The sequence below is a fragment of the Abramis brama genome, assembly GCF_963993115.1.
Source record: "Abramis brama genome assembly, chromosome: 18".
Lineage (NCBI taxonomy): Eukaryota > Metazoa > Chordata > Actinopteri > Cypriniformes > Leuciscidae > Abramis > Abramis brama.
Window position 1 is genome coordinate 21,093,130 of NC_139980.1, and position 22,495 is coordinate 21,115,624.

At 36.0% G+C, this 22,495-nt stretch overlaps 1 protein-coding gene and 1 long non-coding RNA gene across 2 annotated transcripts in view; both read left to right on the plus strand.

Moving 5' to 3' along the window:
* Positions 1–22,495, plus strand: part of nrxn3b (neurexin 3b) — a 436,638-nt gene that overhangs the window by 323,664 nt on the left and 90,479 nt on the right. Inside the window, exon 18 of the mRNA XM_084091093.1 lies at positions 8,648–8,829. Within this exon, the coding sequence (XP_083947219.1) occupies positions 8,648–8,829 (182 nt within the window). The remainder of the gene's footprint in view (positions 1–8,647; positions 8,830–22,495) is intronic.
* LOC311068579 lies at positions 11,283–12,681 on the plus strand. The gene is made up of 2 exons (XR_014603403.1): positions 11,283–11,614; positions 12,530–12,681. It is a non-coding gene; the product is annotated as an uncharacterized lncRNA (long non-coding RNA).

A 22,495-nucleotide genomic window follows, 5' to 3' on the forward strand; every position in this document is an offset into this window, starting at 1 on the left:
CAGCCACATGCCGAGAAGCAAGAACAAGATCTGCTGTATGTCATACATTGTTGTTTACTATGTCGCTTTCTTCTTCGTGCGAAAATAATGTCGATCGCTTCTTTCCAGCATAGGCTAAACCACGCCTATCAAGTAAGGGTACTCTTGGCGGTGAAAACGCAAGCCGGATCAGGGTTTATCATCCCAAATCGGACTGTACTGTATTGTACCGTACCGTACCGCTCAGTGGAAACGAGCATAACCTCCAAAATTGCCTACCCTACCTTTAACAACCAATCAAATTTAATGTGCAAAGCACCATGCTGACATACTGTTAAAGTCAGAAAACTTCTGATTGACTCGCTTACCCCCTGAGGGTGTGAGATCCTTACGGTTTAAAGATCACTGTCTAAGAATGCAAAGTATAGAATTAGAATTTCTGATGTGAATATGCTGAGCTAGATGTCCTCAATGGACCCCCTAAGTTTTTGCCAGGCTGTGGTCTGCGCTCTGCATTAAACCTCTCTCTCTCTCTTTCTCTCTCTCTCTTTCTCTCTCTCTCTCTCTCTCTCTCTCTCTCTCTCTATATATATATATATATATATATATATATATATATATATATATAATTAGATACATGCCATATCTATATATATCATAATTGATCATAATTAAAGGTGCAGTTTGCACTTGCCACTTGCAAAAGTACACTGAATGAAGTGAAACATGCTTTCCTGGTATCACTAAAGACCACTGTGTTCTTTCTGTCTGAATTCAGTTGCAGGTATGGCTTGGTTATTAATTGGCCTCACAATTGCAAGAACTGTGTTTACAAGATTACAAAGAGTGATTATAAACAGCAGTCTCTGAAAGACCTACACATTTTTAATTGGAAAACTTTTCTCTTGAACTGTTCTCCTGCAGCACCTTGGCTCCAGATTACAGCATTTGTGCCCAGAGCCTGCTGAGCAGGTCAGCCATTGTCTGGATATACTTTATACTGAACAAGGTGAAAAAACATCAGTGCTTTGGAGAAAGAGTGTGCTTGCTCTGTTTTTCTTGTACTCTTGTGTTTTCATGTTTGTGGTTTTGTGTTGTACTTTGTGGAACAGATTTTCTGCACCTCTGACATACTGCATGTTTGAAAGCCCATGAGACACCACTTTAGGATCTAAATCACAGATAGCACCAATTATGTGTGCATGTGTGTGGGCAAGTGTGTGTAAGGCACCAGAAATTCTCAATGTGGATCTTGGGTAATTGGGCGAGTATTGCAGGGACAGCCACCGAATCCAAACATGTAACCAATGTGTGTGCTAATGAATATGTGCTTCCATGTGCTGTTTACACGTGTGCCTTCAAAAATAGATGGATGTTTTTCTGCCTCCAGAGATTCACAGAGATTCACCTCTTCACAGAGATTAAACTGTGTTGCTAGTTGGGCATGCTGGGATATGAGCCAAGAGGCTGCTCCACCAACTACACTGGCAGAAGTGCAATTTCTTCCTGAAGCAAGACATGTTAGGCTTGCTTTGTTACACATCTACACTCTTAACCTTGGTGGCATTGTGTAGAACCACACTTTGATTCATAGAGAGGTCAGAACGCTATCTGATGGAATGATCGGTGAATGAAAGGAGAAGCTCAGGATTACAATTGCATGTTTAGTGGGATAAAGCCAGTTGTATTTATGTCTTTTACAATTATTTATTTATTTATTGTCATATTGTCATATTATACAATATGACCCCAGAGAAGTCTTGAGTAAAATCCACTCAGGCCCCGTTTACACAAAGGGAAGACGCAGATATTTCCCTGCGGTTTGGCCTCTCATATACACGAAATTTGTTTCTCTAAATACCCGGCTATGTGTAAATGTGGCCTCAGACTGTGCAACACCCGATCTTAACTTTTGGTCATGACTGACAGCGTTGACTAGGCCAATTTTATGCCATCAGTCCGTCACATACTGACAAATAAAAGCAAACCGTCCTGTAATGCAGGCTGGTGCTAACAAATTAGTTGGTTGTAGTTTGTACACTGATCAAGGCCTTGTCCCAAATGGCATTGTCAGCCCCATGTGGTCCTCCACCAGGACTGCTCTCTGCAACATGGACTGTTGGGTAATAGTTCACTATATAGTTTGCACCAGTACTGTCTAGGTGAAATGGTGCATTGAGTGCACATAAGGGCCACTAAGAGAGTGCTTGTAAGGCCACGAGACAATATCAAGTGCATAATTTTGAGACTGAGTCTAGGTAAAGACATTTACTATAGCCCTTTTCGCACAGAGATTCCAGGAAATACTGCAGTTTGAGCATAGACCCGCCCTGAGTGAGCTGGACACAGAGTCTGCTATTTTTTCGACGCTTGAGCAGCTGTAGACAAGAATGTCTCCTAAGCGATTGAGGTGTTTTGTTGTTGGATGTAAGAATGAACATAGCAGTCTTCATTTACTCTCGTTGTTACTCGAGGATGGATCAGTACTGTTTGTGATCCAGCTTACGGTCTCCGGAGCGACAGGCCTAACGTTACTGACCACGGCAGAAATGAAAGTGAGAGCACGCACTTTATGACAGCTCATCGAGTCATTTTACGGATATAAGGTTTACCAGTTTATTAAGCACCCACTGAAAAGGTGTGTATATATTTGTTTACTGTTAGTTGTAACAAGTGTTTTGTGTACTTCGCTGTGTATGTTGATGATAATGAAAGGGAGAGAGAGAGAGAGTTTATGGATAAGACTTTAATGCGCACTTCTTATACTGTGTTTCAGCTCTTACAGTGATTCTCTGGAGTAAAACTAACGCTCATCTTTTGTGTGATGTACAATAAACTTCACTGAACTCGTCAGTATATTTTGGTCATCATTCGGACGGGGTTTGCTACAGCAGGCTTGTATTAATAGTGGATAAAAGCAGATGACAAATAAGTTATAACCATAATTAAACTAAACTATACCTGTTCTATCTCCATACAGCATATATTCTCTGGCTCTGTGGGCATTATTGTCCGACTCCGAGTCGAAAAGAACACCGCAACTGAGAGTTTCTGTTCAGATATTATCAGATGAGATTGTCCTGGCTCTGAGCGCGAGCTCGTGATGCTCCGCCCCCTGGGCCGGCAGCAGCAGTTCATTTGCATTTAAAGGGATACACACTAAAACAACATGTTTTTCTGAGCTCCAAAAAAGACAATTTAAACATGCTGTAAAAAATTATCTGTTGGGTATTTTGAGCTAAAACTTCACATACATACTCTGGGGACATCAGAGACTTATTTTACATCTTGTGATAAGAGTCATAATAGGTGCCCTTTAACTGAATCATGGAATTGGAAAAGCTAAATGCAGCAAGCAGTGAAAGCAATATTTAGTCCAGCATGTTTGTTAACAGCATGTTCTTAGTTACCTTAATGTGTCAAACACGCACACGCTTTATTTTTGTGTGTTAGTATATTGAATTGAAAATGTTTGCCACGCATCACCCTTTATCAGCGCATTTCTGTAATGAAGTTTTTTAATGAAGTTTTCAACAGCCTGGAGTTCCATTAAGGAGACAGTAACTGTGGTACATATTGCTCCAGAAGATGCAATTTGCCCATAATGAATTCATACGTAAAACACCAAACTTTCAAAAGCTTTCAGTGTTCATTAAAAACAGTCCATTTGTGGCGTAATTGTAATCTCACTACTTTTAGCCTTTTTCTTAACACCAATGCCTAAATGCAAAACACTCCCTCACTCTATCAACGCTGCAAGTAACTCTCAGCCTACCTGTCAATTCGGCAGCATTTAAATGGACGTGTGCAATCGCTTAAAGCCCTGACACGATTAAATTTGGTAAATAGCTTTTTTTGTTTGTCAGGCATTCGCTAAGCCTACTCGTGCAGGGTCCATTAGAAACGTGGTGTTGTAAGGACTGAATGGTGTCTCTTGTTACTTAGCAAATCCACTGAGTGGGATAATTGGCTCCCTAGGGTGCAGTGTGGATGCAGTATTTCATGGCCTCCCACAGCACTGAGAAGACATGGTATAGGAGGACAACTCCCTGAAGACTGAGCTCAGATCTGTGTCCATCCTCACGAGAACTACGACTGGAGACACTGAAGAATTCTGAGTGAGATCCTGCGGTTTATTTCCCCGTGGGTCAGGATTTGACTCTATCCCTAAAGCATGTAATTTATCTAATAAAATAGAGCAGGGGTTTTCAAAATAGGCAGCAATCAAGTTTTGGTTTGTGCTTCAGAAAGAAATTCACAGAGACGGCCAGCTCATTTTGTTTGTTTAATTGTTACACATATAAAAATAGACCCTTTATCATTTTGAAAGATGCCTTACTATTATCTGACGGAGTATTTTAAGTTGTTTCCACTAATCTAAGCGCACAACGTATCACAACACTACATATCAGTTCTTCTCACATTGCTAACTTGACATCGCAGCCTCTTGTAAGACAACTAAACATAGAAAAGGTATTTGATTACTCAATTTTATTTGTCTGGTTGTACAATGTAGGCTGTGTACAGCATGAGCATGCTGTGGTGTTAATCCAAACAGTTTTTTTTACGTATTTGAAGGATACTATTTTGAGTGGATATTGGGACACGAGAGAAGTACAAAGCCTTCTTTACATAATAAATAATAGTTTAGCAACCAAATGTTACACTGCGACTAACAATTAATTCATGGAAACGATTCATGCTGAATAAGTGAGCCCACTTCAGTTTCAGTTTCACTCTAAATAAGTTTGTTAAAGAAAATAAGTTTATGTAATAAAAATGAATTATAGTGCCATTCATTACAAATAACCTTTATTTTAAATGTTGTTTATAATGAATGGCACTATAATTCATTTATTTTTATTTTCTGAACAGGCCTACCATTAAATTTAAAGGATTTAGAGTGAGGAAAGTAAAAATACATGTTTACAGTGTTTAGAGTTTGGTAACGTTTAGTTTTATTTACCAGTATTTTACATTATTTCTGAATCTAATAATAAAATGGGACTTATACACCTATGCAACTTTTATGTTTTTTTTTCTTTTTTTCTCAACAATACAAGTTTGACCTGGTTCGACTTACGTGTGAGACTTATTTTCTGGAAAATACGGTAAATAATAAAATTTAACTGTAGCCTATTATTAAAAACTAGCGTACATTTACAATGGGGACCGTTTGCACCAATAAAACAAGCATATTATGTTCGTTACTCTCACCCACATTAACTTTGGGATTAATCACTGTTATAATTATAAGGGGGTCTTTGGAAAATTTTCTACCCTATAAGGGGTCCTTGACTCCATAAAGTTTGAAAGCCCCTGAAATAGAGTGTTGACCTAGCATAGACATATTAGTTGGGGACAAGGTAGGCTGACCCAGCGCAAGTCTTATATGAATGTGATGCATTCTCTTTCATCTCACTCCCATATGTCTCTCTGTCTCCTGGGACTCAACCCCATCCGCTCGGCATGATGTCTCTTCCCCTTAAGGAATATCAACCAGCTGGGCCCTCAAGCCCAGATGTGCAAATGAGATGTTACAGTCATAATAACAAACGAATGGTGGTGAAAACGTCAACGATGCCAATAAAACTCTCAGTGCACCTGCGGTCTTGTTCCTTCTGCACAGGGCCCAAAAACTGCACAAACATGTTCATTCCTCAGTTACTTCTTTGATCTCAATTGCTTTGTTCAAAAACGTATTGAGTTGCCTACAGAGGCAGCATTTTAGGACTGTTCCAAAAGGTATACATTTTTATGAATGGATCTCTGAATGGAACTGACTCTTCAGAAAAGTTTTGATGACATTTTCTTTTTCGTCCTACCCTTGTGCTAATGCCTATACAGCCTGCAGTGATATATATAAGCGCAGCGCTGCTTTGTGTACCACTGTATTAATGCTTTTCCATAAGCACCGCCTACTGTCAGAGTTAAGATACGAGGTTTCTGCCCAATATTTAAAATTGTGTTAATTTAGATGGTAATTGTCTTTTGGTGTTTTACTATTAGAGTAACATAATTATAATAATTAAGAAAATATATTATTTCTCCTCATTGTAATTGGGCCTCCCTGGACGTGCAACCATTGGCACGTGCCTTGAATGCTTATGCATAAATCTGGTTCTGCCTATAATAGATCACAAAGATTCTGATGTTTTAATAGTTTTAGACCTCAGAGTCCTGGATGCAATTGATTACTTGTTTTTCCAGACATTAGTAAATGGTTCTGATTTGAGAGGGGTAATTACTGTGATTCAAAGTAACTTTCTGGAGTTTTGTCACTCGTTTTATCTTTTGCTATGGGTGTGATGTGAAAGCATAATGATCCTTCTTCTCGAAGAGCCAACGTCCAGCTTATTTTCTTTGCCCTTTCGTGTTTGTCAAATTACACTTGGAAGAGATTGTTTGATTTTATATCTTTGCCTGCTTTTGTTCTCTAGTTGCAGTTTCATGTATAATGGATGAGGATTGTAAGTCTTTTTTTCTTTTTCTTTTTTTGGCAGCTTCAAGCTTTTCCCTGTATAGAGTCCCATTTCAGAGGCTTGAGGGCCAAGCATTGATCCCAGTGCTCAGCTCAAGCTCTAGACACACAGCCAAGGTCTAAGAGTCACCATGAAAATTAGGTCACTAAAACTTGCATAAAAATATATAGGCTTGTTGGAGGTTTCACAGTGATCTCAGACCAACTTCTAATAAATTCTGCATAAACCACAATGATAAAACAAGAGCCTGATCGTAGAACAGCGTACCATCTGAATGGTCACTATGGGGTTCTTAAAATCCACCATATTATCTGTAGAGCTGAGGATTTATCTGTGTGTTTTTTAAAGCAATCAGAATACTTATTCAGATGGTAATCGTTTCTCATGTGGGTGTCTGTAAAAATAAATTAGTATGGCACCTCAGTGATAAAACTCATGCATTCGGATGGCGATTTATTCCTGGTGGAGGAGCGAGTTTTGTAATCCTACGAACAGGGACACACGCTGATTACGTGGTCAGTCACATGATTGTGTAAAAATGGCAGACGCTTGGATTAATAAGAATAAATTCATATTAATAATAGGAAAATAATATCCTATTTACTATTTTATTATTCAAACTCCTGTTTAAAAATAAGAAGATTGATGTGCTATAGTAAATGGTTTTCTGCCATGTATTTGTAAGCCCGTTTATCGGTCCAATGGCGGTTTTCCAATAATACGGGTGAAGGTATTTGTGCGTCTTTCCTTTTATGCAACACAACAAGATTAAATTAAATACATTTTCTCATATGTATTACCTCATTATTACATCTGACTAGTGAAAAAGGTTTTAATGATATCTGAGCATCATTAAAAGTGAGCGAATGTTTGATTATTATTTTTAACTCTTTAATTATATTTTACCTGCTCAGATTAGGAAACTATGTCACTTTTGAGGTCCTCACGCCTTCTGTTTTTACGCGGGTCTCACGATCACAAACTCGCCAGCTTCGGTCACTAAACAGAGGTAATTGGCTATATACCTGAGACGGTCGCATTCACGCTTACAGAATCAAAGATACTTTTGTATAGCCCCCATGGTTTTTGCATACACTTGAATTTAAAGTAATGTTTACTTCAGTAGAGGTATGGCCACTACTAATACAACTACAGATACAAGTCGACCAACTTTACTTCTCTTATAATAGCTTTGGATTGGCCATGCCGTGATTTCTCACGTACACTTATCTAAAGTAACATTAAATTAAAACAGAGGTGAGACGCACCCAGATTTAGGTTGGTCAAGCAGCATTTGCTGCCATAAACGGAAATTCCCTTCTTGTCTTTTCAAAACCAAGTAAACTTGAATTAGCACCAAATATTAGTAGTCACATACGAATCCGTTTAATCTACTTGGGAAAACAATTTCAGAGCAAGTCAGAATAAAATCAAATGTAACAATATATTATGTCAGGTAAATGTATCATACCAATTTCATAATCAGTTCAAATGGCAAGAAATAAGACCTAAAGAACAAAGCATACAACAGTGAACAATATCAGTATAAAACATTACATTTGTATAGAAATAAAGTATTAATGTGAAATAAAATGTGAAATAAAACAAATTATTCTCAAATTTTATAGTATTAGATATAATGCATTGATATTGGATTCACTGTTATTGGTGACTGACTAAAAAGCTTGTAATTCAAATCTGCTGCATTTTTTTTTTTTCTAAGCCTTACTTTGTCTTCATGTTCAGTTGTATTAAAGCTACTAAAATTATCCAGTCAAGAGCAGTGAGTGGTTTTCTTTTCCTTGTCAATAATGTTTTTCGATAAATATTAACAGCATAATAGCCTTTTAGAGTGCATTTACACTGCAAGATCTAGTGCACAGATCTGATATTGTGACACATTCAATTGTATGTCCCATCTGTTTACATTTGCTGAAGACAAACAGACTGTATTTACATTAATACTTTGCCAAGACAGGCATTTTGACTGCTCAAGCTTATGTAGCTGCATCATCGTAAGCTCTTCGTAAGCTTTTTGCTGTCTGTTGCCTTTTGGTATTGAATAGAGTTAGAATTCTGTACTAACAATACTGATATTGGTACTTTTGACATCCTACCAGCTGGATGTTGCATTGTAAAAGAATCAGCTGATCCCTCACACTATCTTCCTCTATTCCTCCATGCAGCTGGAGCGACATACATCTTTGGAAAGGGTGGAGGTCTTATCACGTACACATGGCCCAATAACGAGAGGCCCAGCACTCGGACCGATAGACTGGCGGTGGGCTTCAGCACTACTATCAAGGACGGGATTCTGGTCCGCATTGACAGCGCCCCCCGACTAGGAGACTACATAATGCTCCATATCGTAAGTCCTGCCTCGCATAATGTTTAGCACTTATAATGGGTGTCAGAGTGGCCATTATACTATAGTGCTGACCATCACAACCACCGCACTACATTATACACACTGTGAAACGTGGGTTCTGAGTAAATTGAAATGCATCATCATATCATACTTTTATCACTACATAAACTATGGCAAACATTATTTATTATAAAGTGTATAAATGAAGTATATTCTAGGGCTGTCAATCTATTAACATTTTTAATGACAAGCCAATTAATTCATTTAATTAATCGCACATACCAATATTTTTTCAGATTAAGGAGGTATTTCAAAGATACTATATTCTTGTGGCAGATGAATACACTTAATAAATCTGACGAAGTGTATCATTAGAAGTCTTGTCCACATGTCCACATTAAAAGTGTGTATATATATATACAAACAGCATCGCAAAATTGTGTAGTTGGAACGACAGCTCTCGACCTGTGGTTAGAAGCATAGTTTCTAGTTTGCATGACATGTGGACTTAATAAATCCTTATCTTGAGCAAAATAAGCAAGCTGACATTCAGTACAACCTGTGTCTTTTATTTAGAATACATACAAATGTCATTTACGTCTTTTAGTTTGTCAAGAGATTTAAAGCACCGTTTTTGAAGAGTGCGCATGTGCATACATGCTCTAGTGTGTAAGAACGAGCCTATGATTGAATCTGGAAATAAAGCAAAATAACTGAGAAAAATTAGAAATAGTCCTTAGATGTCATGTCTGTGATTAATAGCAAAACATCTAGCGTTAATTCAATCTCAAACAGATACATTAAAAGAAGGTATTACTCCACCACGTGCGTGACGTCATAAACCATCGTGGTTGAACGACCACTTTGCGACAGTACGGTTTCAGGAAACAGTCGTGACTAGCTAGTTGATTTCTTCAACGATGCATCGTACTATGGTAGTTAAGCAGCGAGTTACGTCGTTGTTCGGGAAATGCACCCCAGACTAGAAGTTTAACAAACTAAGGTTCATTAGTTAACATTTGTAATGTATTAATTAACAGGAACTAACCATGAGCAATACATTTGTTACACTATTTATTAATCTTTGTTAAAGTTAGTTTAAAAAAAATGCAGCTGTTTATTGTTTGTTCATGTTAGGTCACAGTGCAATACCTACTGTTAACAAATACAACCTTTGATTTTAATAACGTATTAGTAAATGTTGAAATCAATATTAACTAAGATTAATAAATTCTGATGAAGTATTGTTCATTCTTAGTTCATGTTAACTATAGTAGTTAACTAATGAACATTATTGTAAATTGTTACCATATATGATATAATGTACAATCCAGTTTATCCATTTAAATGTACAGACCAAATTGACATGAATGCTGTCTATTGTCTTGTTCACTGTTGAGGTGAATTATAATTAGATACATTCTTTATGGTCTTGCTTGTGGTTTATCATTGTGACCTAAAAGGCAACAAAGTCAGGCGGTAATGTCATATTGCTGGAATCCTCAGAAGTGTGTGTAGGGGATTCTGCTGATGCTAGAAAATGGTGATAATGTCTGAAAGAAAGCCAGACTTCAACAGATTGAAAGTCTTTTTCTCCTTAACATCTCTGTGGAGAGGTAATGTGCTCACACACCATCTGTTCCATGAAATAGCAACCAAGGCATCTCAGTTTTGAGAGGAAGTGAGAGAGAATGTAAGTCACTGAGATAAGAGACGTGTTTTTGACCCCCCCGTGAATGGAAGGCCCTCATGGTGTGATTCGAGTCGACATGCTGCTGTTGAATTAGTAAGACATCTGCTAAAGCAGTGGTTCTCAACTGGTTTGAGAACTGAAAGTCAAATGAGTCCCCTACACTGTACTAAAAAATAAACTTTATTTAAAATAGTTTGCCTTGAAATCTTTTCTCGTCCCAATTTTCTCTTTTCTTTTAAAAGTTACTACGCCTGTTTATTTTATTATCATAAATGCTTGATTATTGGGTAATGCATTTAACCAATTAAAAGGAAAAGTAGTAAACCTACTAACTTAACTGTATTTTTTTAATAGCGTGACAGTTTATCTGTTCAAAAAAATGTGTGGATCTTGTATCTTTTTGAAGTGAAATATTTAGTTAAATTCAGCTGTTTATTACTTTGTTTTTGATTCAGTTAAGATTAGGGTGTTTCTCGTTTTATTACTTTATTTAGGGAAAATGTATCTTTTTTAATTTTATTGAGTAACACTATAACCCTAATTGTGATCCGTACTGATTTTGTACCAGATAAATACTCATTTATTTTATTTATCTGATGTTTCATATTTAAAAGATATTTCCCCTTAAATTCCCCCAATGTATTTATCTACTTTAACTTGGAAAGTTGCTAATAAAGTTACAAAGTAGCTTTTCCAACACTGGCATTTATCATTGGTGTTTACCTGTTGTCCACAACTCCATACAAACAGATCTACACTGTAAAAAATGATTTTATGTCAAAGTAAATAAAACAGAAAAAATCATGTATCTTTTGCTAAGAATAATTTTGTAAAAATGAAAACTTTAGTATATTAAGTAAATCCTAATTATATACTCATTTTTTACTTGTAAATATTAGACATCCAACAGACAAGTGAAATTGACTTCTGACTCTCTGGCATATTTACATACATTAATTAAGTACTTGAAGCAAATTTTAAAAAATCAAGTAAAATTTAGTCCTTGAAGAAAGGAATCTGCGCATGCGCAGAAAGAAGAACACACGCGATGATTGAGGGATTTCGAATCTCCACTCCAACGGCTCTCGACAGGTAAGCAACAGTAAAAAACTGCATTATATTACAGATTTATAATGATTTTTTGATTAATTCAACGATTGTCTTGTCATCACTTCATGCTATACATTTGAAAAGTTTAGTGTTCTTAAGTTTAGAGACGTGCTCCAGAAAAAAGTTCAGAGAGAGGCAGAGGAAAGCACCCTGTTTATTTTACAAAAGCACAATGTTTTATTTCGATTGAAAGTGGAAAAAGTAGACATTTAAAAGTTTATTTTTTCATATTTCTTAAGTCTGTAATCTTTATGACCAAAAATGACGGAGTATAAGTCTAATTTGCTGCTATGTGAAAAAAAATCGAGCAAAACGCGCGGGCACTTTTGCCGACTCAAAGAGGGTTAATATAATGACGAGTTAGTTTAGACGTTAGCCATATTTTTGTTTTAAACTTTACGTTTTACACGATTTATCAGTAATTACGCCTAAAAACCATGAATATGTCACTTAAATCATGATCTTTTTGTTTAATATTTGTTATTTTGTGTGCAATTTTCTTTATAGATGACAAATATTGGCCACAAATTAACAATAGGCCTAAGTGAGAAGGTTCTCGTTCCCTCATCGTGCACAATATAATTCATTTCCTCATTCATTTGCTAAATCGTGCATACTATCTATTAAATGGTGCTTTTACTAAATCGTGCCCACGTTGTAAATGACAATAATTCGTACTCCCAAATGCCTAATTCGTAGCCTTGATATCTGCTGTGTGTCACATGTTAGCATTAATGTGTGTAAATTGACTATGAGAGTAAGGTCATGCAGGATGTTTTTAATGATTTGGTTTAAATGAAATGAATAATGTGAATGCAAATTAATTAACTTTTAATTTAAAAGTATTTGCTGTTTACTGATTATTGTTTTTTTCTCTCTCTCTTTTCTTAATTTCAGGATATTTCTCAAATGCATTCAGCCCTTTGTGCCTCTGTTGCTGTAAACCGGTTGAGAGGGACAAAGAGAGAGACCGAACACACTGAATTGTTATTATTGTCATTATAGGTTTCTGTATATGCTTATTTCTTAATAAATTACTCTTAACTGCACATTGTCACAGTATTATTTTGTCACATTATAAGAGTAACATTTAATTTAATTTAAAATAATTACCAGCACTGCATAAAACAAGTAAAATGTATTTAAAATATCAAGTGGTTTTACTTAATTATATTAATTATATCATATTTGTAAGTAAAAATTACTCAATATAATTTAACAGGCCAAGTTATATGTACTTATTCACTTTGTGAATTTTACTCGGCTTAGTTAAGTAGATTTACTTAATTTCCATCAATGTGAAATTTACTTGAAAAAAATTCGTGCAAAAACTTGCCTTATTAAAATTGAGTAAATTCTACTTATTGTTTTTCTCAGTGTACGACTGTCTTACCCACCACTGTGCTGAAGGATAGCGTGATCCTCTACATCTGCTTATTTGTGAAGTGTATGTTGTTTTGAGTCTTGAGATCAATTCTAAGTTCATCCAAGTGGAAATTATAATCGGGTTATCGTAGCTCATACTGTTTTCCAACCCAAATGTTGAAGAACTGCCTAATAACATCTTCAAATCCCACTCAACAACGCACAGCAGGAAAGACAACACTCAATACCCCATCAATTCAGTCAGAAGGGATTGTGATTGGACCAGAACTATGAGCCTATGTGCACCATGAGACTATACACACATCTAGACACACAAACACACTCTAAAGATTAACATCCCACTGTGAGGCTTCAGTGCAAATTAACTTACTGGCTTTAGACTGAGAAGAAGTGAGACATCATGGGAATCAACACAGTGAGCTTTCTTTGTCAGCTAATTCCTCTAACCAAACACCACCTTTGGTATCTCCTACAAATGATCAGTGGAGCATTGAAATGAACCTTTCACCTGTTAAATTCACACCCTGAATATCACACTGATGATCCAAAGAAGTGTTTTCTTTCTTTCTTTTTGTACTTTAGCCAAGAACAAACTGCAAAGTTTTGGGAGTTGAGGCTGCATTTATTTGCAGGACTCATTCATTTGCCTCATTTCATGCGTGTATGGATTTAATCAGGTTTTATATATAAAAAACCTGTGTGTGTATGTATGTATATATATATATATATATATATTTCTTTCTTTTTTTTTTGTACCGTTTTTCAGTAATATAGCTAAACATTTCAGAACAAGATAAAAAAAAAAATATCAAGGCTTGTTTTCAGAGAATATATCTTGAATTAAGTTTAAAATTCTTACCCTATTTTCATATATATAAAATTTTGTATACAATCATTATAACATTTTGGTGTCTTTAAATAAATAATGTGGATGGGCAATGTTTATTTTACACCAAACTAACTTTAGCAACCAGTAATGTAGTAGGGGAGAGCCTGGACGATTGAAACGCGGGACGGATGAAACACTGAGATTTCCTTGAAAACCACTCTCAAGTAGGCTATGTCAAATTTTGTTAGCACGTACTGTACAGCACGCAATGCCTACCATACCCGCGAAAACATTTCTTCTTTATGTTGTGCCGTTTTGGAGTTAAAGCCGCAAAGTTGTTTTTGAGTGCGGTAAGTGAATTCTTTCGTGCGGTACTTTTTTTGACTGACAAGTTGTATTTATTGTTTCATGTGCCATTGTAATGATAATACGGCAGGTGTATGAGTACTGAAACACACCCTTAAGTGTGCATTATCAGAGTTTTTTAGTTTAAGAGCAAAAGAAGTTTAAATAACAGGAGGCGCTGTCGGCGTCCCGACCGTGCCTCCTGCCAGTTAAACCTGGTCATAGCCTATACTGTTCATAGATTCATATACTGTTCCTAGACTTGTGTTTCTTTTAATGCAAATTCATTTTCAATTATGCAACACATGTTGTCTCTTTAATAATCATCAATTGTCCAATCTTCAATAAATTTCATTTATCATCTTCTGGTTGACCTCGTTTTCTTCATAATAACAGGCTATTCAACTAGCAAACACTCAATATGACTCAAGGAAGAAATGTAAGAAAATTAATTGTAAACGGATTTGTCTGTCTTCGTCAAAATAGCCTATTAGAAAGATTACAAAATGCGCATAGGCTTATCGCCTATTGTTTATTGGGCGACAGAACAAAAATAGTTAATATGAACCTTTAAATTAAAATAAATTACAAAATATGTTTGGAACAATATGTACATAAGTTACTTGTCAGGTCGGTTCACAAAAACAAGCATTAGATGAATAGTTGCCGTTTAAACTGTTATGTTTCATCCGTCCCATCCCTGTGTTGAAACAAAGCACAACTACCGTTCAAAGCCAAATTTTACTTACATTATTCTATATTTGTACCGAATACCACATGATACTAAGAGAACACATATGTAAGTTGTTGATCACAAAAAAATAACAAATATATCTGTAACCTTATCTTAGAAAACAACTTTTATCTGAAAAGTGTTTCAACTGTCCCGGCTCTCCCCTATCATGCAGCGATCAGTTATATAGTAAAAGACAGTGAGTTTTGTTTATGCTTCTTGTAAACAACATGCACACACTTGATCAAAATGTGTGGGTTGCCCCGAGACGGCAGTGCTGGTGGGAACAACTATAGTGAAGTGAGACAGATGCTATCGCAGAAATGTGAATTTGGTTGTCTGAACCTTTTTTTGGGGGGTGAAGAAATTAATTTGTGAAATATGATAAACACTCTACGTACAGAAATAAGACTGAAGAAGAATGACAGCCATAAGACCTTCATACCACCCCCCCCCCCCCCCCCATATTTTGTGTTTCCCATATTTCTCTGTGTAATTACTCAATCAATATTCTTCCTAAACAAAGCGAGGGTGGTGTTGCTTATTGTTAGAGAATTTTAATGTACTCACATTCCCTCCTTTTTCATTGCCAGATCCCAGAGGAAAATCAAGTCTTAATGAGTTGTTCCATTGCGGGGCTAATGAGGTGTTGAAAGAGTTTAAATTCCAAGTCAATTTAACAGTTTTAACAGGAATATTATCAGATGTCTGATTTCAATCTGATTTATTTTAGAATAGAGCGGTTTTGACGCCACACTAGCTGCCTTTACTGTGGGGTACAAGGCCCAGTTCTTTCGAGAATGTAGCAGAAGAGTAGGCAAGCTTTGGGGCATACAGCTTCGTCATAATTGTGTTTTTAACGGACAGCTCTTTCGCTAAGTTATGTGCATCCTGTCACTGTTTAAACTGCCCTGTTAATCATCTTGTCACAGTTAAAATCCTTCACATTCAATTTAATTTCCTACCGTTTCGGAGAGAAATGTAGAAGCACGTTGATCTGCCAGTCGTGGGTCTTTCATGCTGAGACTCTCCTCAAGTGTTTGCAATTTGCATAATGATGCATTTAAAAGTTAATGACAACATATCTTTACAAATGTTCACAATGCTGTAGCAGATTAAATATAATGTGGATAACATTGAATAAATATCTTTCCGTCAGGTTAGATTCTTAATCACTCAGACCCCTTTATCTAAACCTCTCTACCTAACCATCGGACTTGCACATCCTCCATGTTTGTAGTTTTTCAACACTTTGTATTCGTGTTTGTAGCCGTTAGAGTGGATTTGCACTTCGGATTCTAACCGGAAAAAGTAGACCATCCGGATATCTTTGGAATAGTCATTCCAATGTACTACGATTTGGGACACACTAATTCTAATTTCGAATACTATTTAGGATGGATAGTATGCGAATTGGAACGCAGCATCTGATAGCTATCCAATCAGAGAAAACGCATGACGTGCAGGTGTAAACAGGCCCTAAGAGATTCATTGTGCAGTGTAGACAAATTCATTGATTATAATGGAACTTTGTGAGATTGTGAGAGTGACAGCACTTTAGTGGTCTTTGCGCTCTTTCTAGGCTATATAATTCAGAATTTAGATAAAAGTTTTATTTTTTGCTGCTAAGAGGACCGATGGCCAATTACACACTGGAGAGTTTCGGAAGTGACATCAACATAAATGCATGATTCACTCTTGAAATTGTGGAAACTGATTTGTAATTAATCTTAAATGTCTCACTGTACATTGCTATTCTTGTTATGGTGGAGCTTTACTAGAGCACCCTCACTAATGTCCAAAAAAGAAAAGAAAAAATTGGTGGCAGGGTTTCTAAATCATCTAACCATTGTCTCTCCACTGACAGTTAAAGCCTCTGTTATGTAACATTCTTTGAATATTATTCAACATCTCCCAGCAGGGACTGACTGTCCGTGCTGACCAGCCAAACCCTGAACTCTTGGTTCCAGATAATAGTGAATGTTTTCCTGGAGAGGTTAATGGACATTAATCACAACCCTTTTACCAGTGAGATGCCATGCTTTACAGCGCGAGTAATCAGCATATGTACAGAGAAACACTGAGCTTTTAACATATCTCAGAGGCACATTGAACCTTTTTAAACTGATCTTTTCCACTTTAATTCAAAGTTTAGATGTGAACAAAACAAATATACTGAACAGAGAGCAGCTGAAGAAGTGATTTCAAACAGGGCACTCCATCTAAATCTATCACCTTCAAGAACAGTGATATTCTCTCTCACTCTCACCTACCAGTGTATTTCAGTATTTGATGCTTTTTGCTGTGAAAAACTACTTTTCCGTGTGTTAAAGAAGAAAGCATTCTCTGTTTGTTTCACACATTCATTGGTTGAAGAGAATAAAGGATTGGATAATATTTTTGTCTTGTGAAATATCTCTGTATTGTGGTCCTGATGGCCATATTTCATAATTTAAGGGGCAATTCCAGCGAGACTGGTAGCATATAAGCTGTTTAAACAATCAGCTATTTTCTGTTCCTCATGTTTCATATGTGCCGCCCTGTCAGATAGGAAATTCATCAACCTAAAGCATCAGCATTTAAAGACCGAATTATTTCTAAACGTAGCAGCCATAAAATGCCTTTCAAATAAGATGGTTATCTTGGCAGAATGTTAAGTTACAAAACAAATGAGCTGTTCCTGAAATTTTGGTGATTACACAAAAAAATCCAGACAGAAATCAGAATTCGGCTTAAGTCACAGTTTTCTTGCCTTTCCTGGTTGTCGCTCGTGTGGATTGATATTAAGGTCTGTTTGCACTTTCTAATGGTAGAAAATAACTGAATTTCTGAACCGAATGATACAAGAATGAGCAGGTGAAATTAAACCCAGAGACGATTGAAATCAATGTTTAGGAAGCTAACTTTCTATTTTTGTTGCGCAAAAAAAATAAAACAAATGGTCAATAAAATCATTCATTTCAGTATTTCTTATGTTATAAATAGAAATTTGAGTACTTTATCTCGAAGCCCTTGGTATAATCTATCATTTACAGCAATAAACACGAATTACCTTTTTTCGTAATTTTTATGGCTATAACATTTTGACGCTCTTAATCTCGTAATTCGATTTTGCAACTTTAGCTAGGGTTTCACAGGCAGGGTCACAAATGAGCTTGTGCTGGAAAGATTGATATGTTTTTTTTAATTTATTCATTTATTTATTTATTTGGTAACTCTTTAGTTTAGGGTCCATTTCTCTCTATTAACTAGTTGCTTATTAGCATGCATATTACTATGATATTGGCTGTTTATTAGTACTTATAAGGCACATATTAATGCTTTATTCTGCATGACCATATTCTACATCCCATAATCCTACCCAAAACCTAAACTTAACAACTAACTAACTAGCTATTAATAAGTAGCAGTTAGAAGTTTATTGAGGCAAAAGTCACTGTTAATAGTTAGTTAATAGTGAGAATTGGACCTAGACTAAAGTGTGACCTTTTTTTTTTTTTTTTAATATCGACTTGCTACCCAAGTTAATGCAGAAAAACTGGTGGATGCCATATTAATGTAAAATTATTTTGCACTAGTAACTGTAGCAACTATGGGAACACTGTCAGAAATATTCTGTTAAAAGTAAAACTGGCAGCCTTGGTTGCCAGAAATTCACTGCAAAAAAATACACTGACAAGACAGGATCTCATTACTGGATGGGGTGTTGATGCCTGTATATTTCATTAAGCGATATAATTGTAGTATACTACTAAAATCTTCATTTTACCTTACAATGTACTGATAACCACTATGGTAAAACTACAAGCCATGTGATGAATCATAGTTCATTGCATGTGGCCTGTCCATAAAACAAGGCCAATAATTGTATCTAGATAGTGCACAGCATTATACACACAACACTAAAATAATGCAATAAACTAACTAAATAACATAAAATGTAACACAAAACACCCTAATGTACATTGATGATTACAAAAATAAGAAGCAAAGTTATTTAAATAAAATATAATCATATGTGATGTCACACACAGGTTTTTCTGAGAATGTCCTTTTACTGTTTTTCAAACTAAACCCCATAAATACTTAAGTATTTGTCAGTAAAGTTACATATAATGCAATGTTAAACCGCTTACAATTTACACATTTTTGAATGTATGGTATGGTATCTTACTGTTAACTGAAAAACAGGTTTTTACTGTAGCATTTTTACAGTAATTTTTTCTGCAAAAATGACAAACATTTTTAGTGTATTATTGTGGAAACTATGGTTTGTGTTGCTATTTTATATGGGAAAATATTGTAATTATGTGATAATTACTGAAACAGTTTACCATAACCTTAAATATGTACAAATATCTTTTAAAAGCTTGATAACATTGATCTTGAGCTAAGCAACAGTTATGAAATGTACATAAACAAGAGACGTTTGAGACCTAAAGCTCTTTACAAGTGTGTCGTGGGAATTCCAGAACCCACAATCTGACACTCCAAACATCATGTGCGATTGGACAGGAGAGATGTGGCCTGTCAATCATATGCTGGAGCCCTGTCGGCTGCTGAAATCAATGCAAACACTCGGAACGAACAGAGTAGAGTGAGAAAGGAGAGAAAGAAACGTCGGATGAAGACAAAAAATTGTTGGCATTTCATCGTCTGTTTTTCCGTGGCTCTGGCTACAGCTTTCCTCCTTGATGTATATTTCATGGATTGAGTTAAAAAAGGAAACACAACAGTCTTGTTTTCAGTCTTTGACATCTTTTCTATCTGGGATCAGCTTGTTTTTCCTCGGCTTGTTTCTTGTTCAGCTTGTAGCTTAGTGTGAGATTGTATACTGTGACTGTGTTTGCAGATGTGTATGCATGTGTGTTAGTGTGTATGTGAGAGCAAAAGTCAAAAACGGAGTCAGATAGTTTATGCAGAGGGAAAAAAAGATTAATCTTGAAGAAATTTAAGAAATTCAGCACTACTACTTTTTATTTATTTTTCTTTCATCCATCTTTCTAAAACAAGATGAATGGTTTTTAATAAGTCAAATCAAATCAGCTTATTTCCCTTATTTTATTACATTATATCAGCTGATGAACGATGAAACATTGACAGCCAATCAGAATCCATTCTGCTTTAAAGAGCTTGAGTATTAAAGCGACAGACGACAAAACTTGTGCTTAGAATAAACAGAACGATATCATCTGCTGGTGTGGACGCTAATTCAGTTATTGTCATAGTTATCTGAATAGTTATCGTTCTGGGTGTCAACGGGCCTTTAACTTTAACTGAAATGTAATTAGATTACAGTAAATAATTACTTTGTGATCCGTTACACCCACCCAACAATTCTCAACCATCACAAAGAAAGTGTCAAATAGCCAGTTCATGTGATAAACCTAAACAGTGAAGAATAAATCTTTTGGAAGAAGAGAAAAGAAGCCATATTGTCAGCAGGGAAAGAGATGGACTCCCACAGATTGTATTCATTTAGGATTAAGCACCTGCTGTTTAGAACAGCAAGAAGTTTCTTTCTTTCCAACAAAACGAAGCAGAGAAAACTGGCAAAGCGAATTCTTTGGAATCCAGTTGTGTCACAGTGTTTGGTTTGTGTTCCCTGGGTAACCACTAGATGTCCTCCTTCCCCACGGTGTCTGTCACTTTCTGAAATACATTCCCCACGATCCTTGTTTCTTCATTGCACTCAGCTGTCCCTTGTCATTAATCATTGCACTCAGCCAATTCCCCATTAGCATTGTCATTTCCCTGTGTATATTACCCTGTCTGTTTTAGTATGTATCACGGAGTCCTTGTAATTATCATGCCACTTCTGAGGTCTGTTATTGCCTGTTGTTTTGTTCCTGTTTATGTCTGATTGCTACCTTGGTTTTGACCCCTGCTTGGACTGGATTACGATTACGGAATACCCCATTAAAATACTTACTGCTATTGGATCTTCTCCCTGTTTCTTGTGTGTGGATCGTGACAAGTTGAAAACATTATCATAAAGTTTGTCGTATTAATTTTGTCCTTATTCTCTAGATGAATCTCACCTGTTATAAATCATAACAGACTTTCTCGGGTGTAAAATTCTCGGGTGTGATCTTGGTGGCAAGAACTTTTCTGAACCATAGTACACTGTGAATCGTACAGTTTTATCATTTAAATCTTAATATCTTAAGCAGACGATCAATGTGTAAGTCAGACAATTTTGTTTGTTTGGTCTCTCTGGACTGTGAAATCATATTTTAAATAATTGGTTTCTAGTTCTCAAACACTCCATATCAAATTAGTAACACAGAGAAGCTTTTCAAATCTGGACATTGAAGAGAAAGGGTCAGAAATAAGGAAATTACTGGTAAACATACCCAGGGCAAGACTGTGTAACAGTCTCTTTACCATAGATCACAGAGGAAAACTAAGAAAGGGTATTAATGGCAATGCTTTGAATAGAACAGCTGTACTGTTCAATACCAAGTGTGTGGGAGAGGAGAAACGAAAGCTTATGCTTATTAGTTTTAGTTTTAGTTTCTGGCATTACGTATCATCCATTAATTTATTCATATCCAATCATAGCACAGCTTGTATTTAAAGATCACTGAAGGATGTGGCCATTTGTGTCATTGTTTCATTGTACTTCGAAATGTACATGACAATTCAGTGAGAAGAATGTCTGCATATATTCGTAAAACTGCCACAGTTAACTTCTGAGAATGAATATATTACTAATTATGATGGTTATATAGCACTATTCAATTCAATTAACACTCAGATGGTGTTAACCCTCTGGGGTCTGAGGTGTTTTCTGGGCCCTGGAGGTGTTCTGACATGTGCTGACATTTGTTCTTATTTCTGTTACTTGTGACATTTTCATGGCTAAAATCTGATTACACTGTATTTAGCACAAACTCTGCTACAATAATATATATGCAGCATGTATGTAAAAGTTTGTAGTTTTGAGATAATGACATTTATGCGTGGTTTGTGAAAAAAACAAAAACAATTGTCACTGAAATAAGGCCATGAAACCCATACTGATTATTTATTCACACGACTTTTGAAACTTGTATCACGTAGCCTAGAATATTTGCTTCAAAACTATGTGAAAATCATCCTGACAACTCATTCAGATAAAACAATATATCGATTTTAAATTTGTAAGACATGTTTTGTGTAAGAAAGCTTTATGCGAGGAGGCATAAACACATCATTAATATTGATGGCTTTCACACCTGAGAAAGACAAAGACCCTCCCATAATGGCCCTATTAGGTGCTATCAGGCCCTATCATTCTGAGCAACCTTGCACAAAGAATGAGGAGATTTAAAAAATAATGGCTTTTTGATTGTTTGGATTTATTTACAACACAACATAATCCAAAGATACACAACAAATGACAAAAAAGCTAATTATTTAACACACTGATCTAAAGACAGAGACTTGAACAGTCACACACCTTTGTGCCATTCCTGAAACGTACAGTACATACCTGTCATTTCCAAGGTGTTTGATTTTTCACTTTACCATGTTCATGTACAGAGACTCATGTGAATGTTGAAGTCAGCAGGACTCATCAGTGGCA